The sequence below is a fragment of the Arachis ipaensis genome, chromosome B4 (assembly GCF_059453495.1).
Source record: "Arachis ipaensis isolate K30076 ecotype BB chromosome B4, ASM5945349v1, whole genome shotgun sequence".
NCBI classification, from domain to species: Eukaryota; Viridiplantae; Streptophyta; class Magnoliopsida; order Fabales; family Fabaceae; genus Arachis; species Arachis ipaensis.
The window spans coordinates 3,545,404-3,563,578 of NC_142439.1; the positions used below are offsets into that span (position 1 = coordinate 3,545,404).

Consider the following 18,175-nt stretch of genomic DNA (forward strand, 5'->3'; position numbering starts at 1 on the left):
CTCATAGAGAGAGAAATATTGCAAGTATCAGATTGAGAGTCTTTTTCTGAAACCGCATTACCTGGACAATTTCTCTTTACATGCCCAGGCTTTCCACATTTCTAGCATGTTACACTCCTTCCACGATTTTCTTTTCCATAATTGTCACTTCTAGCTACAAGCGACAAATCTGATGAAGTGCTACCCTCATTTTTCATTCTTCTTTCTTCAGCAATGAGCTTACTGGCAACTTCTTCAAAATTCAGAGTTTCCTTCCCATACATTAAAACAGGTTTGATATACTCATAGGAAGAGGGAAGAGACAATATGAGCCTCAGTGCCTTATCTTCATCATCAATTTTCACTCCAATTGCCTCTAATTCAGAGACAATACCATTGATAGCACTAAGATGGTCAGAGATTTTCACATTGTGATCCATGCGCAGATTATGGAACTGCTCCTTCAAGAACAACCGATTTGAGATGCCCTTTGCCTGATACAACCCTTCGAGTTTATCCCAAAGTTCCTTGACTGTTTTCATTCCTTGCATATTTGCAAGAACATTCTTAGCCAAACACAGGCGAATAGCACTTGCAGCTCTCAAATCTAGTTCCTCCCATTCTTCATCCTTCATACCAGAGATCTTCTCCTTCAACGCCTTGTGCAAACCTGATTGTATCAACACATCCTTGACTTGTATTTGCCACAAGCCAAAATTGATTCTTCCATCAAATTTCTCTATTTCAAGCTTCACAGCACTTGAATATCCTGACATTGTTGCAACCGTATACTGGAATAGTATAACTCAACTGTAGACCGTGTACTAAGAAGGGTCCCCAGGAAAGAGAGGTGGGTCACAATGGACACACTTAAATACCAAGTCTTTCCTTAGCCAGAACCTTTCCAAACTGCACTCTTACAGTGTCACACTGCCTTCTAGCAACAACAACAGCAACCAAAGATCAACCTCAAGCCACAGGACAAAATTCTTTTCTGATGTGGAAGGTCAGACTAGGCTGCAACCACAGAGCATACTAAGAATAAATCCCACTGAACCGAAACTCTGATACCACATGTTGGAAATAATTCACCATTCCCCCTTGAGAAAATACCTTTCACAGAGAAATAAAATAGACACAATCATAACACAAGAATTTAACGTGGAAAATCCCAATTACTGGAGAAAAAAAAACTACGGCCGTTGTCAAATGACAACCAAAGAATATCACTATGTGAAAATTGTTACAACACATAGACTTCTTTCTCTCTAACACCGGCACCCCAGTACACCCACACTCTCAAAGCAAATATTTAACTACACCTCACAACACTTGCTAATCAAAGAGTATAGAGGAAAAGAAAAGTCAGATACAAGCTTTAAGTGTTTCCGACTGGTGCAAAAAATATGGAGAACTTAGCCTCAAATTTATAGCCTAGGTCACCCACTCCATTTGCTATCCTAAGCAATCTGGGACTAATTCAACCAAATCCTAACAGTTGTAACATTGTAGATTAGGTTTATATTTAGTTGAGTTTTATGGAGACATAAAAAATGGTGGCTAAGGATGACATTAGATTAATCCCCTGTTGAAAATAAATTTTTTTTTTCAAAATCTACTCTCTCTCTCTCTCTCTTTTTGTTTTATCAAAGATAGGATTGAGACTCGAATTAAATTAAAATTATATATATATATATATATATGGTGTTTTAAAATTTGAATTTCATTTGGATTTTTTTTATTATTTTTAAACAAAAAATTTTCTGTAATTATTGAATTTTATATATTCACAATAATTAAAGGTTCTGTCAGACATATTTGCTTTTTTACTTATTTAGTCAGTGATCTTAACTTATGAAGAGTGTGCTATAAGTTGTAACAAATGGTGGCTAAGGATGAGTGGATGACATTAGGTTAATCCCCTGTTTGAAATAATTTTTTTTCAAAATCTATTTTTTTTATACCAAAGATAGGATTGAGAATTTGAGACTGCCCTCTAAATGAGCATGAAGAGTGTAAACCCCGGTTAAATTAGTAGATAATTAGTTAATAAATTATTTTTTAATAAGGAGGATTAGAAATGCGAATATTATATCAAAATAGGGTAGAGCTCATCGAAACGAGAATTTTGACACCAATTTTGAAGAAAACGGTCCAAAAATGGACCTAAAGGACTGAACCGGTTGAACCGGACCCAAACCGGGTTGTCGGTTCAACCGGACCAGCCCTATTAAATGAACCCAAGCCCTTCATCCCCTTCATTCCAACAGAAACGAAGCTTTCAGCTTCCAGGGGAGGGAAGAACGAGAAAAAAATCCCGTAACCCTCACGTTACATTCCAAATCCCGTAACTCCTCCGTTCGAGCTCCGATCGCCGCACCGTTTGCGGCCACGCGTTCACCGCGTCGAGCTCTACATTTCTACCGGAACAATTTCATAGGTAACTTGTTTAATCACCCTCAGCTTCATCTTCCCCCAATTTTCGAATTTTAAGTGGGAATATTGAATTTCTTTGATTTCTGATGTTTTAGGATCCAATTAGCTTGAGAGAAACGTTCACTCTTGCTTATGTGAAGCTTGGGTAAGGTGAGGATACGATAATTCTATTTTATTTTCATTGAATTTGAGCTTTGAGTATTAAATTGGGTATATATGTATTATGAATGTGTATTAGGTTGAAAATAAATAATTGGAGCTTGAAATTGTGAATACTGGAACTTGGAGGAAGCGGATTAGTTGAGTTTTGAGGGGCTGTTTTGGTTTTGAATAAATAGCTTTGGTCGTTACGTGGAAATCGGCTAAGGTATGGTTTAGGTTTCTTGCATTTAATATATAATGTTCTGTGAAAACTTAGGCTAGATGACCATAGGATAAGTTGGAATGCAGGTGTATATTTAATATTTAGTAATTTATCGATGAATATATTTGGTTGAAGTTTATTGGATAATTAGTTTTAATTTTGGATGGTGAATGTTGTTATGTTAATTTGGAGAGAATTATGGTTGAATGTTATTGTTGATTAACTAATGATTTGGTGAATTATTGATTTGAGGTATAACTATTGTGGAGGTTGTTGTGATAATGAGGTATTTTGTGTTAAAAGCCTAGGATTTGTGAACTATGATCCTTAGTTGAATTTTGGTTGTTGGATTTGAATATTGTATGAGTTTAATTGTTGATTTGAGGTAGATTTATTGTGGTGGTTGTTATGATGATGAGAAAGGGTATGTTGAATTGAAAAGAATACAGGTTTGGACCCGAACAGGGTGGCAAAGTCCGAGTTTTAGAGGAGATGCTGCCGAAATTTTATAAAAAATTAGAGATTTTGTTTAGATGATTATTTAAAAGAGATTTAGATTTAAATGTTATATGGTTTGATTTTGAGTTATTAAGAAAGTGAGTATGTTTTAAGTTTGAAGTTTGATTCTTAAAAAAGAATGAATTATGTTTTGAATTAAAACTATTGATGGACGGAATGGGAGGTGTGATAATGAAGGATAAGGATTGAATATGTTTAATGTATGATGATGAATGAGATGCAATTGAGAATGATGTGGATGTTGAGGAATTATAATTGAATTATTTATATGGCTTATGAATTTGAATAATCTGAGATACGAGATTCCCTGGATTAAGTGCTGTGGCTTGCCACCACGTGTACCAGGTTGAAAACTCGATACTCTGTTGACCCTACGACGTAAGTGTGACCGGGCACTATATAAATTCCCGGGAATGTTACCCCCATTGAGCAATATTGATTATTTGAGAAAAATCTATGCATAGACTCTTGGGGATGCACGTCGGGGGACAGTCTAAGGACAATTCAGACTTGTCGGGTTGGCTGGATAACCGACAGATGAGCCTCATCAGCCATAGGACAGGCATGCATCATATGCATATTACTTGAATTACTTGCTTGTGCTCTAATTGGGTGTGCCTATCTGTATTTTCCATGCTAAATGTGTATTTGTTACTTGCAGTAGTTGTAACCTTCTTGTGTTTGCCTTTATCTGTCTATTTGTCCGTGAAAATGCATGATGGAGTTGGAGGTATGGAGGAATGGCAGTATAGGACTTAGATTTAAGGTTAAGTTAAGTTAGGATTAAATATTTTTAGGAAACCACCTTTTATGGCTTCTGTTTAATACTTTAAGCTCTATAATCTGAGTGTCGGCGTTTTAGGATTGCCTCTGGCATTCCCAGGACCTTATATATTATGTGTGTGGCACCTTTACCATACTGAGAACCTCCGGTTCTCATTCCATACTATGTTGTTATTTTTCAGATGCAGGTCGAGAGGCATCTCGTTAGGCGTCTGGACTCTTGAAGCGGAGTGGTTACTGGGATATTTTGTTATGCTATGATGTATATATATGTACTTAGTTTTCTCTCCGCATGACTTATTCTTTTTGACCCTCTTAGAGGTTTATGGAGAGGCAGGATTGTGTATATGTACTTTTGGGTTTTGGATATGTATGTATATATATGTGTAAATATTCTCCGGCCAGTCTTGACTTCGCAGGCTGAGTTAGGAGCTTGATATTTTGTATCTTTGGCACTCTATTCCCACTTCTGTTAGCTTATGTTTGATAGTTATGGTTTTCTTAGCACGTAAGTTAACTCGTTCCTTGAGCGTTGCGCCTTTATTGTGCGATTTTTATTTCCCCCTTTTCTTCAAGGCTCCTAGCATATTATAACTCTTCTGCTATTATATGTACTTATTTTATTTTAGAGGTCGTAATACCACATCACCTCTGTTTTACGACTTAAGCGTAAAGCTTTGTGTGGTAGGGTGTTACATTATAGTATCAGAGCAGTTCGTTCCTATAGAGCCTGAAAGACGGACTGATTGTGCTTCTGTGCATTCTCTGTATATGTGTGTATGTGCTATTAGGATATCTGATTGATATATATGGCATAAACGTTTGTGAGCATGCATTTGGAACTTAAAGCATTAGACCTGCGATATTGAGACTGATCAACTTAATATCACTTGTTTGGTGTGTATAGGGACCAGATGTCGACTCGCGGACGCGGTCGCGGGCGAGGTAGAGGTAGGACAGGCACCGTTACTCCTGTACCCACAGGGACTGATCCAGTAGACTTTATGGCTGCCTTGGGAAATATGACTGCAGCTATGCAGGCAACAGCTGAGGCACTGGGTAATCAGATAAATCAGGGTAATCATGGGAACAATAATGATGAGGACGGTCCTATGACACTTGCTACATTTCTGAAAGTTCGCCCTCCGACTTTTAGGGGAACCTCAAATCCCACTGATGCAGATAATTGGATTCAGGCTATGGAAAGGGCATTACAGGCACAACAGGTTCCTGAAGAGCAATGGGTTGAATTTGGAACTTATCAGTTGCAAGGTGAAGCTCAGTATTGGTGGCAGGGAACACGACGTATCCTGCAGCCTGATGGTGCTGCGATTCCTTGGGAGGTCTTCCGGACAGAGTTCTATAAGAAATATTTTCCTAATTCAGCCAGAAATGCCAAGGAACTTGAATTAATGCAGTTAAAGCAGGGACAGATGACTATTGCTGAGTATACTAGCAAATTTGAGGAGTTATGTCGCTTTTCTCGTATCTGTCAAGGTGTGCCTGAAGATTTTGCTGAATGGAAGTGTATTAAATATGAGGGAGGTCTTCGGAGCGATATTCTGAGCTTCGTTGCCCCAATGGAGATCAGGGTATTTTCTGAATTGGTGAATAAGAGTAGGGTGGCTGAGGATTGTGTGAGGAAGGCGGCAGCAGAGAAAGGGAGTTTGAGGATGCCTTTTCAGAGGCCTTCAGGGAGGAACTTTGCTCCGAGAGGTAGGAATTTCAAACGTGGAGGTTTTGTTTCGCAGCAGACTCAGGGTCAAGGTAATTACAGAAGGCCGAATACCAATGCTAGTCAAGGAAAAAGGTTTGGGAAGCAGCCACAGCAGGATCTGAATTGTCAGAAGTGTGGAAAGTATCATCCTGGAGTTCCGTGCCGACTAGGACTTGGGGTGTGCTATTTCTGTGGACAGCCCGGGCATATAGCCAGTAATTGCCCTGAGAAGAAGAAGTATGAGACTGGTAGGGTGCAGCAGCCGGGGAGAGTATACACCACTTCTACCATTGGTGCTGAGGGATCTGAGACACTGATTAGAGGTAATTGTGAAATGGCTGGTAAAATCTTAAATGCTTTATTTGATTCAGGAGCAAGTCATTCATTTATTGCATTTGAAAAGGCCCATGAATTAAGATTGAGAATGGTGGTCTTAGGTTATGATTTGAAAGTATATAATGCTACTCATGAAGCTATGGTGACTAGGATAGAATGTCCACAAGTTCCTTTTCGAGTGCAACAGCGTGAATTTGTGCATGATTTGATTTGTTTGCCTATGACTGGTCTTGATCTCATTTTGGGATTGGATTGGTTATCCAAGAATCATGTTTTACTTGATTGTTCTGAAAAGTCAGTACAGTTTATGCCGGAAGGGTCAGAAGCACCGGTTGTGGTGAATAGTTACTATTTGAATTTTATGATAGTAAACTGTTCTGGAACCGAATGTCAGGGTATTATGTTATTAACTGCGGGAGTATCAGGTGATGATCAGAGTTTAGAGCAGATTCCCGTTGTATGTGAATTTCCAGATGTGTTTCCGGAAGATATTAATGAATTCCCACCTAACCGAGAGGTTGAATTTGCAATTGAGTTGATACCTGGATCCGGTCCGATTTCAATTACTCCTTATAGGATGTCGCCTTTAGAAATGGCTGAACTGAAAGCTCAGCTGGAAGATCTGTTGGGTAAGCATTTTATCCGACCAAGTGTTTCTCCGTGGGGAGCGCCAGTGTTACTGGTAAAGAAGAAGGATGGGAGTATGCGGCTGTGTGTCGATTATCGGCAATTGAATAAGATCACTGTGAAGAATAAATATCTGTTGCCTAGAATCGATGATCTAATGGATCAGTTACAGGGTGCCGGTGTATTTTCTAAGATTGATTTGCGATCCGGATATCATCAGATAAGGGTTAGAGACGAGGATATTCCGAAAACTGCTTTCAGAACCCGTTATGGTCATTATGAGTATACAGTGATGTCTTTCGGGTTAACTAATGCCCCGGCAGTATTTATGGATTATATGAACAGGATTTTTCGACCGTATCTGGACAAGTTTGTTATTGTCTTCATTGATGACATTCTTGTTTATTCTAAGACTGAAGAGGAACATGCTGATCACTTGCGGATTGTGCTTCAAATTCTGAGAGACAGGAAGTTATATGCTAAGCTATCTAAATGTGAGTTCTGGAAGAGTGAAGTGAAGTTTCTCGGCCACGTGGTGAGTAAGCAGGGGATAGCTGTGGATCCTGCTAAGGTGGAAGCAGTGATGAATTGGGAGCGACCAACTTCAGTGACAGAGATCAGGAGTTTCCTAGGTTTGGCGGGGTATTATCGTAGATTCATTAAGGGATTTTCACAGCTCGCCTTACCTTTAACTAAGTTGACTAGGAAGGATACGCCTTTTATCTGGACTCCGGAATGTGAAGAGAGTTTCCAGGCATTGAAGCACAAGTTGACTACTGCACCTGTATTGGTATTACCTAAACCAAGTGAACCGTTTAAAGTGTATTGTGATGCATCTCTGAAAGGGTTGGGGTGTGTTCTGATGCAGCACCAGAATGTTGTAGCATACGCCTCACGGCAGTTAAGGCCGCATGAGATGAACTACCCGACACATGATTTAGAACTTGCTGCTGTTGTGTTTGCTTTAAAGATTTGGAGGCACTATCTCTATGGTGTTAAGTTTCTTGTTTTCTCAGACCATAAGAGTTTGAAGTATCTTTTTGAGCAGAAAGAGTTGAATATGCGTCAGAGGAGGTGGATGGAGCTTCTGAAAGATTATGATTTTGAATTGAATTATCATCCAGGAAAAGCGAATGTTGTAGCGGACGCTTTGAGTCGGAAGTCTTTATATGCAGCTTGGATGATGCTACGGGAGGAAGAGTTACTGAAGGCATTCCAAGGTTTGAATTTGGGAATTAGAAAAGAATCTGGAATCCTGTGTTTGAGTCAGTTGCAGATTTCAAGTGATTTTAAATCAGAACTTCTGAAGGCTCATCGAGATAGTGAAGCGTTACATAAGGTATTACCAGCAGTTGAACAGGGAAAACAGTGGAGAATGTCAGAAGGTCATGATGGTTTATGGAGGTTCAAGAACCGGATTATTGTGCCTGATGTTGGAGACCTACGACAAAGTATCTTGAAGGAAGCTCACAAGAGCGGGTTTTCAATTCACCCAGGGAGCACTAAAATGTATCAGGATCTGAAAGCGATGTTCTGGTGGCCAGGTATGAAGAATGATGTGGCATTGCATGTATCTAAATGTTTAACGTGTCAGAAGGTTAAGATTGAGCATCAGAGACCATCAGGGACCCTTCAGCCTTTGGAGATTCCACAATGGAAATGGGAGAGTATCGCAATGGATTTTGTGATAGGGTTGCCTAGAACCCGATCAGGTTATGACGCTATTTGGGTGGTTGTAGATCGATTGACGAAATCAGCTCACTTTCTTCCTATCCGAATAAGTTTCACAATGGAGGAATTGGCTCGAATGTATATCAAAGAGATTGTCAGATTACATGGTGTGCCCTCTACTATCATATCTGATAGAGATCCTCGTTTCACATCAAGGTTCTGGGGAGCTTTTCAGCGTGCATTTGGGACTCAGTTAAGCTTGAGTACTGCGTATCACCCTCAGACAGATGGTCAGTCAGAAAGAACTATTCAGACCTTGGAAGATATGCTAAGAGCTTGTGTTTTGGACCAACCGGCGAGCTGGGACCGGTATATGCCATTAGTAGAGTTTGCTTATAATAATAGCTATCATGCGAGCATCGGAATGGCTCCATATGAGGCTCTGTATGGCAGGAAATGTCAATCTCCATTGTGTTGGTATGAAACTGGAGAAAGGAGTTTATTAGGGCCTGAGATGATAGCCGAAACGACTGAGCAGATAAAGAAGATTCGTAATCGAATGCTTATAGCCCAGAGCCGCCAGAAAAGTTATGCTGATCAAAGGCGAAAGCCTTTGGAATTTGAGGAAGGAGAACATGTTTTTCTGAAAGTAACACCAACCACTGGAGTGGGAAGAGCTATTAAGACCAAGAAACTAAATCCCCGTTATATTGGACCGTTTGAGATTCTGAAAAGAATTGGGCCAGTGGCTTATAGAATTGCCTTACCGCCGTATCTTTCGAATTTGCACGATGTGTTCCATGTGTCACAGCTTCGGAAGTATAATCCTGACGCAAGTCATGTTCTAAAACCAGAACCAATCCAAGTGAGAGAAGATCTAACACTCCCAGTAATTCCGGTGAGGATTGATGACACCAGTGTTAAACGATTACGAGGAAGGGAAGTATCATTGGTAAAAGTAGCTTGGAGACGAGATGGTATCGAGGAACATACCTGGGAACTCGAATCAGATATGCGAAAGGACTATCCACATCTCTTTTCAGGTAACTATATTTGAATTTTGAGGGCAAAATTCTTTATTAGGTGGGTAGGATGTAAACCCCGGTTAAATTAGTAGATAATTAGTTAATAAATTATTTTTTAATAAGGAGGATTAGAAATGCGAATATTATATCAAAATAGGGTAGAGCTCATCGAAACGAGAATTTTGACACCAATTTTGAAGAAAACGGTCCAAAAATGGACCGAAAGGACCGAACCGGTTGAACCGGACCCAAACCGGGTTGTCGGTTCAACCGGACCAGCCCTATTAAATGAACCCAAGCCCTTCATCCCCTTCATTCCAACAGAAACGAAGCTTTCAGCTTCCAGGGGAGGGAAGAACGAGAAAAAAATCCCGTAACCCTCACGTTACATTCCAAATCCCGTAACTCCTCCGTTCGAGCTCCGATCGCCGCACCGTTTGCGGCCACGCGTTCACCGCGTCGAGCTCTACATTTCTACCGAAACAATTTCATAGGTAACTTTTTTAATCACCCTCAGCTTCATCTTCCCCCAATTTTCGAATTTTAAGTGGGAATATTGAATTTCTTTGATTTCTGATGTTTTAGGATCCAATTAGCTTGAGAGAAACGTTCACTCTTGCTTATGTGAAGCTTGGGTAAGGTGAGGATACGATAATTCTATTTTATTTTCATTGAATTTGAGCTTTGAGTATTAAATTGGGTATATATGTATTATGAATGTGTATTAGGTTGAAAATAAATAATTGGAGCTTGAAATTGTGAATACTGGAACTTGGAGGAAGCGGATTAGTTGAGTTTTGAGGGGCTGTTTTGGTTTTGAATAAATAGCTTTGGTCGTTACGTGGAAATCGGCTAAGGTATGGTTTAGGTTTCTTGCATTTAATATATAATGTTCTGTGAAAACTTAGGCTAGATGACCATAGGATAAGTTGGAATGCAGGTGTATATTTAATATTTAGTAATTTATCGATGAATATATTTGGTTGAAGTTTATTGGATAATTAGTTTTAATTTTGGATGGTGAATGTTGTTATGTTAATTTGGAGAGAATTATGGTTGAATGTTATTGTTGATTAACTAATGATTTGGTGAATTATTGATTTGAGGTATAACTATTGTGGAGGTTGTTGTGATAATGAGGTATTTTGTGTTAAAAGCCTAGGATTTGTGAACTATGATCCTTAGTTGAATTTTGGTTGTTGGATTTGAATATTGTATGAGTTTAATTGTTGATTTGAGGTAGATTTATTGTGGTGGTTGTTATGATGATGAGAAAGGGTATGTTGAATTGAAAAGAATACAGGTTTGGACCCGAACAGGGTGGCAAAGTCCGAGTTTTAGAGGAGATGCTGCCGAAATTTTATAAAAAATTAGAGATTTTGTTTAGATGATTATTTAAAAGAGATTTAGATTTAAATGTTATATGGTTTGATTTTGAGTTATTAAGAAAGTGAGTATGTTTTAAGTTTGAAGTTTGATTCTTAAAAAAGAATGAATTATGTTTTGAATTAAAACTATTGATGGACGGAATGGGAGGTGTGATAATGAAGGATAAGGATTGAATATGTTTAATGTATGATGATGAATGAGATGCAATTGAGAATGATGTGGATGTTGAGGAATTATAATTGAATTATTTATATGGCTTATGAATTTGAATAATCTGAGATACGAGATTCCCTGGATTAAGTGCTGTGGCTTGCCACCACGTGTACCAGGTTGAAAACTCGATACTCTGTTGACCCTACGACGTAAGTGTGACCGGGCACTATATAAATTCCCGGGAATGTTACCCCCATTGAGCAATATTGATTATTTGAGAAAAATCTATGCATAGACTCTTGGGGATGCACGTCGGGGGACAGTCTAAGGACAATTCAGACTTGTCGGGTTGGCTGGATAACCGACAGATGAGCCTCATCAGCCATAGGACAGGCATGCATCATATGCATATTACTTGAATTACTTGCTTGTGCTCTAATTGGGTGTGCCTATCTGTATTTTCCATGCTAAATGTGTATTTGTTACTTGCAGTAGTTGTAACCTTCTTGTGTTTGCCTTTATCTGTCTATTTGTCCGTGAAAATGCATGATGGAGTTGGAGGTATGGAGGAATGGCAGTATAGGACTTAGATTTAAGGTTAAGTTAAGTTAGGATTAAATATTTTTAGGAAACCACCTTTTATGGCTTCTGTTTAATACTTTAAGCTCTATAATCTGAGTGTCGGCGTTTTAGGATTGCCTCTGGCATTCCCAGGACCTTATATATTATGTGTGTGGCACCTTTACCATACTGAGAACCTCCGGTTCTCATTCCATACTATGTTGTTATTTTTCAGATGCAGGTCGAGAGGCATCTCGTTAGGCGTCTGGACTCTTGAAGCGGAGTGGTTACTGGGATATTTTGTTATGCTATGATGTATATATATGTACTTAGTTTTCTCTCCGCATGACTTATTCTTTTTGACCCTCTTAGAGGTTTATGGAGAGGCAGGATTGTGTATATGTACTTTTGGGTTTTGGATATGTATGTATATATATGTGTAAATATTCTCCGGCCAGTCTTGACTTCGCAGGCTGAGTTAGGAGCTTGATATTTTGTATCTTTGGCACTCTATTCCCACTTCTGTTAGCTTATGTTTGATAGTTATGGTTTTCTTAGCACGTAAGTTAACTCGTTCCTTGAGCGTTGCGCCTTTATTGTGCGATTTTTATTTCCCCCTTTTCTTCAAGGCTCCTAGCATATTATAACTCTTCTGCTATTATATGTACTTATTTTATTTTAGAGGTCGTAATACCACATCACCTCTGTTTTACGACTTAAGCGTAAAGCTTTGTGTGGTAGGGTGTTACAAAGAGACTATGCCATTTGAATATTATAGCTCATTAGCTTCAAAATCTACTCGTTGACATAATTAAAAATAATCATTATAATTTAATAAAATTTTCAAATATTATCAAATTAAATCAAAATTTTATATACATATAGTATTTTAAAATTTGAATTTCACTTGGATGTTTTTTTATTATTGTTGAATAAAAATTTTTTTGTAATTATTGAATTTTATAATATTTAAAAATTTTTATTCTTTTGATCCAATTATATTTGTAGAAATATTTTTATTCAGTATTTTGTTGAATTTTTTGTGCGGAATTTAAAGTTCGAGAGTTTTATGTGTTTTAGTGCCTATAAAAGTATAAATATCAATAATAGTCTTTTGGTAAGCTTTGCAACTTTGTTCCTTATGTACATATTTCTGAATCAGATTTCATAGTGGCTAACTTGTGGAAAGGGGTGTCCTGGGAGGTTGATAGTCTTACCACGCCTATTCCGCATGAGATTAAGCAGTTTATTTATGGTCCGAGATATCCTAGTTCGACTGAGTTGGAGCCACCGTGGGAGTGGTGGCCTGCAGCAACAAAAAAGTATAGTGCAAAGGAGGGTTATAGATGGTTATTAGAGAAAACATTAAATTGGAATGCCAATAGTAACTAGAACTGGTTGTGGAGTACAAACATTCCGGAGAAGTTCAAATTTACTATGTGGCTTGGCTTACATGATGCTCTACCAACTGAGACCTTTCAATTCAAATGGCATTTAGCTTCTTCAGATATGTGTAAGAGATGTAACAAGGCACAGGAGACTATGGAGCATTGCCTTAGAGACTGTGAACGATCAAAGGCAATTTGGCATATGTTGGATCCTAGTATCCTGGACTCGACGACGGGTACTGCTCTTGAAGAGTGGTTTCGGAAGGCCTTGGCTAACAATGAGGCGTCTTTTGGTGCAGGACTTTGGTGGGTATAGAGACATAGGTGCAATGACATATTCATTACTGACAACCCTTGGACAGACCACAAGGTTGTTGCCTTGGCCAGAATTACCGCCAAAGACTTACAGGTTTACAGGAGTTGAAACAATGCCTTTAGGTCTCTCCGAAATTGCCTGTGTTGGGAACCACCGGTAGACAATAGTTTTAAAGTTAATTGTGATTCAAGCTTGTATCTAGATTCAAATTTAGCAGAATTTGGGTGTATTATTAGAGATTCTAACAGAGATTGGATCTCGGGCTGCTCTGGAAGCATTCTCCCTGGTCTATTATCAGATGTGAATTATTTGCTACTTGGATGGGCTGGTTTTAGCTGGGATTGCGGTTTGAGGGATATTATATGTGAAACGGATTGCCTTGACATTATGCCCATCATGCATGAGCTTACAAGTGGGTATTCATCTGAAATAACAGATTTGGTTCACAGGATTCATGAGTTTTTATCTCGTCTTTGGCTTGTTCACGTTGAGTGGGTGTCCCGAGAAGCAAATAGAGCTGCGGATTGGATGGCTAGATATGGTGCCAAGAGTAACTCTAATCATGTTATTTGATCTGAGCCTTGTGCTGATCTCCAGCAAATCATCCGCTCGGATATAGGATAGTGTTTGCTTTGTTTCTTTCCATGTTATATATATATTGAATTGAAATCACAATATTTAGATTGAAATTGCATAATAAAAAAGAAAATTAGTTTTTAAGTATACTAATAAAGTGAAAGAATTGTGATTAAAAAAAAAGATAAATAGAAAAAATAAAGCATTATTATTATTGGCAATTTATGTCTTACTAATTTGATTTCAATTATTTTTACACTGATAATTACCAAAAAAATGAATTAAGAAGCATGTTAGCATATATTTATACATAATACATTAATTTTCAATCTCAGCAATTTTAATTTTATGTAATCTTAAATTATTTCAATTGTTTGGTTGATATATTTGTTATTGTGCAGATTTCCTATTAGGCGAGAAGTAACATAAGCCCAACTTGTTATTTGAATTTAAGCTTTGTGCAAAAATTAATTTAAACATAAGTGGTTTTATGTTGAAATGAAAGTGGCCCATATCACAAGCCCATAGACCAATATTAAAGGATCAAGGAAAGGAACCCAAAGGTTCTCAAAGCAAGCCTCAGTTACTTACTCCTCTTGTGATTGGAATTCAAAATTCAATTTGGTTAAATGCACTCCTTGGTAACCGAAACTCAAAATTAAATTGAGTTTATTGTGCATTGAAAGCTTCTCTCTTCTCTCTTCTCTCTCTTGTCTTTCGGTCACATCCATCAGAGAAGAAGATTGTAGAAGTTATCAAAAAAAGCTTACAGAAAAAAAAGCTATAAAGAAGAAAGGAATATCTTTACTTCAGAAGGAAAGATTTTAGAAGATGGCCTCAAGATTTTGATGCCAATAAAAGAAACAATCTGCCTCGGTGAAGAAGCAAATCTAAGGTAAAGAAGTTTAGTTCTATTTTTGTTCATCAAAGAAAGAAGATAGCCGCTGAGCTACACGTAAGAAGAAGCAAAAATGGAAGGCAAGAAGCTGTCCTGGGTCAGAAGATCATCAAGGATTCCAAATTCTTTCTTGGAGCCAAAGACAAGATCAAGGGTTCAGATGGAAGGAGCTTGATGAAAAGGGTTGAGAGAGATACATGCATGTTGATTTTTGGTTTTTTCTCTCTCTTCTCTTTGTCCGAACCGCTGCTGTTTTTGGTTAGAGAAGAAGTTGCTTGATTGAACCAGTTTCAACCTTGGAAGCTTCCCCTTCTATAATAAGGGTGAACGGCCAAGGGTTGAGATCAAGGAGAGTAAGCACAGAGTTCTCATAGCTACCCTGAAGCTTTATGAGTTCTTCTCCTTCAATGGTGTTCATTTTATTTTCTTTTTCTTAGTATTATCTGTCTGAGTCTCATGGTAAAAGGCATACATGCATGGTGAAGTTTGTAAGAAAAAACCAGTGAGAGAAAAAAGACAGTGATCAATATTAGAGAAAAAGTTATAGATGTCTCATAATTTCTTTGTACATCTTTCTGTTGTGTGCCATGATCTTGTGGGGATTCCCTTGCAAGTTGAGTTAGCACTTTACAGTTTTGAGTCCTATTCAAATCCAGATTGGGTGTAGAATTTGGATTTGTCCCAGATAAAAATGGGTAGTTCCTAGAAAAAAATTGGTGTTTGTAATGTTGTGATAACATAATGAAATTCCATCATTGTTGTGATGAAGACTGGATGTAGGCTACATTGTACCTAATGGCTAAACCAGAATATATCTGGTGTTAATTCTTCATCCCTACTCCTTTCTCTGTTTCTGTTTATCAAGAGACAAAAACAAAAATATCTCTCAATTCGGTACGAGACAAAACAAAAGTGTCTCTCAACTCGACACGAGACCAAAAAGCAGAAATATCGCCTGAAGTTCTTTGAAAAATCAGAAATCAATATTCAACGAAAAAAGGGCTAAGATTCAACCTTCTCTTCTTTTAGCTACTGATTACCATCAAATAAAATTGTATGATTTTATGCGTATGTTTGTAAATGGTTTTTGTTGGTTTTTCTACAAATATCATTGGGTCAAAAGAATAAAAATTTAAATTTAATAAAATTTATTAATTAAAGAAAATTTATTTTAACCACGATAAAAAGAATTATACAAGTAAAATTTATTTTAATATATTTTTTACAAATATGATTCAAAAAATCACATTTTATACTTAAAATTCAGTGATTACACCAAATAATTTTTTTTACAATTTTTTTGTTAATAAAAAAAATACTTTAAAAAGATAAAAAATTATTGAGATCAAATTTTGGTTTAATTTTTTAATGCATTTTTTAAATAATGATCTAATTATTTTTGTTGAGCTCTTTAAAAATTAAGGACAATTTTAGTAGTTTGTTTTAATATTTTTAATTAGAGAAAAAAAAATTATGCATCCAATAAAAATCATCTACCAAATTAGAATTATTATATGTTAACGTAACTCATTTTCAATTTATATCCTGTATGCAAAGAGGATGGGATTGCGTATCCATAAAGTGAAATTGTGAAATTTACGTATCCGATTTCTAATTCAATTTCGATTGAAGGCATAGAAGAGGCCATCATGGAATAAAAATAAGAGTTTAAAACAGCGGTGAAATTGTGAAATTTACATATCCGATTTCTAATTCAATTTCGATTGAAGGCATAGAAGAGGCCATCATGGAATAAAAATAAGAGTTTAAAACAACGAGCCAGGCGGGGGAGATAAGCTAGTGAGTGGAGTCATAAACTCATAGAGCCATTAGATTAGATATAGATGACATTTGAGAAAAGAGGCTACGTAGCCCTATTTAATCTGGTGTATTTATTTTTCAAAAAAATGTGAAATGTAAAATTTTCGCTAGAATCACAATTCCTAAGGAATAAATTGACCAGTAGATAAGCAAAAAATATAACGTATACCCATACAAAAAAGAGTGAATCTAAGCACTTAATTGACATTTATTTGATCTCAGAGCCAAATAAATACTTAATTAGAAAGATGATGAATCAAATATAGAAAATTGTCAACACAAAAAGATCATTTATAAATAAATTACACAATACTACATACAAGTGATACAACAACAACAACAAAAAAAAAAGAGGAGGAGGTGACTAGTTAAACGATTTGAGAGATTATTAAAAGAAAATATTGGAAAATGCAGGAAAAAATTCCAATGGGCAAACAATGCTTTCTTTTGCTCTTCAAGGAAAAAAAAAAAGGGAACTTTTTCAAAATGTTTTCTCTTTCCACTTTATAAAAAACCTATATAATAATAATTATATTATTTCTGTTAAGTAATTGTTCCTGACAAAAAAAAAGGAAAGTGCCATGAAATGGACCTAATGTAAATACTAAAATCATATTGCAAAATATTTTTTTAGTAAAAAATGAAGATTATTGTTTATAATGGGTTTAGCTAATGACAAAGACTTATATGTCATTATCGTTATATAAAATGGATAGTTTAGAATCGTTAAATAAATTGATAGATTTAATTAAATTATAATCTAATAATTTTTAATTATCAATTTCACATCAAAACAAGACAATTATACGTGAATTTTAAGTTTTTAACTTTAACTAACTGTTCATATTTTGGTCCAATAAATAAAAATCAAACTCAACAAGATGGGAGTGGATCCGTCTAGTGGAAAAAAAATTGGATGATATCCAGTTTTTAATTTTACCGTTCATTGTTCTCTCTTATTTATTTCTGGTCCCACTTAAGAATTAAAGGTGAGAGATTACACTTTATTGTCTCCAATAAAAAAAATGGAGAGGATCCATTTCCCAACAAGAAAAAAGGTTCACTACACCACCTGGAAGAAATAATTATCTATAAAAAAAAATAGAATGACTCAAACAAAAGTGGTTAACAGCTCTATTATAAATACACTGGAACCCAGGTATAACTTAGGTTCTACTCTACTAAAAATCTGCTTAAAATACTTTAATTTAATGATTATAAAATAAATATATTAAAAATTTAAATTTTGTATATTTTTAATAAAAAATTTTAATTTATAAATTTAACAAGTATTTTAAAAATATATGTTAATTAAACTCTATAATAAAAAATAAATAAAAACATGATACGTAATAGAGAAAAATAAAAACATGATATGTAGAATAATAGGTTCACATAAATGGAAGAGTCTAAGAAACAACTATCTTAATTCTATAGGAATAGAGGCTTTCAAAAGAAAAATTGAAAAAATGGTTTAAATGCATATATTTGCCAAACATAAAATTTTCAAGATAAGAGACAATTCACTATCTCAACAAAAATTAGCTGGAAAAGATATAGTTTGTGTAGTTTGAGCGTGAATATACAATAATGAAAGCTAAAGCAGCAAATAATAA

General features: G+C 36.3%; 1 protein-coding gene across 1 annotated transcript; it reads left to right on the forward strand.

Moving 5' to 3' along the window:
* Positions 1–4,995: 4,995 nt before the first annotated feature.
* On the forward strand, positions 4,996–11,821 carry LOC148566500 (uncharacterized). Its single transcript, XM_088485835.1, has 2 exons — positions 4,996–6,121; positions 11,796–11,821. Exons 1-2 carry the CDS (start codon positions 4,996–4,998, stop codon positions 11,819–11,821), a joined length of 1,152 nt encoding a protein of 383 aa, XP_088341961.1.
* Positions 11,822–18,175: the final 6,354 nt, after the last annotated feature.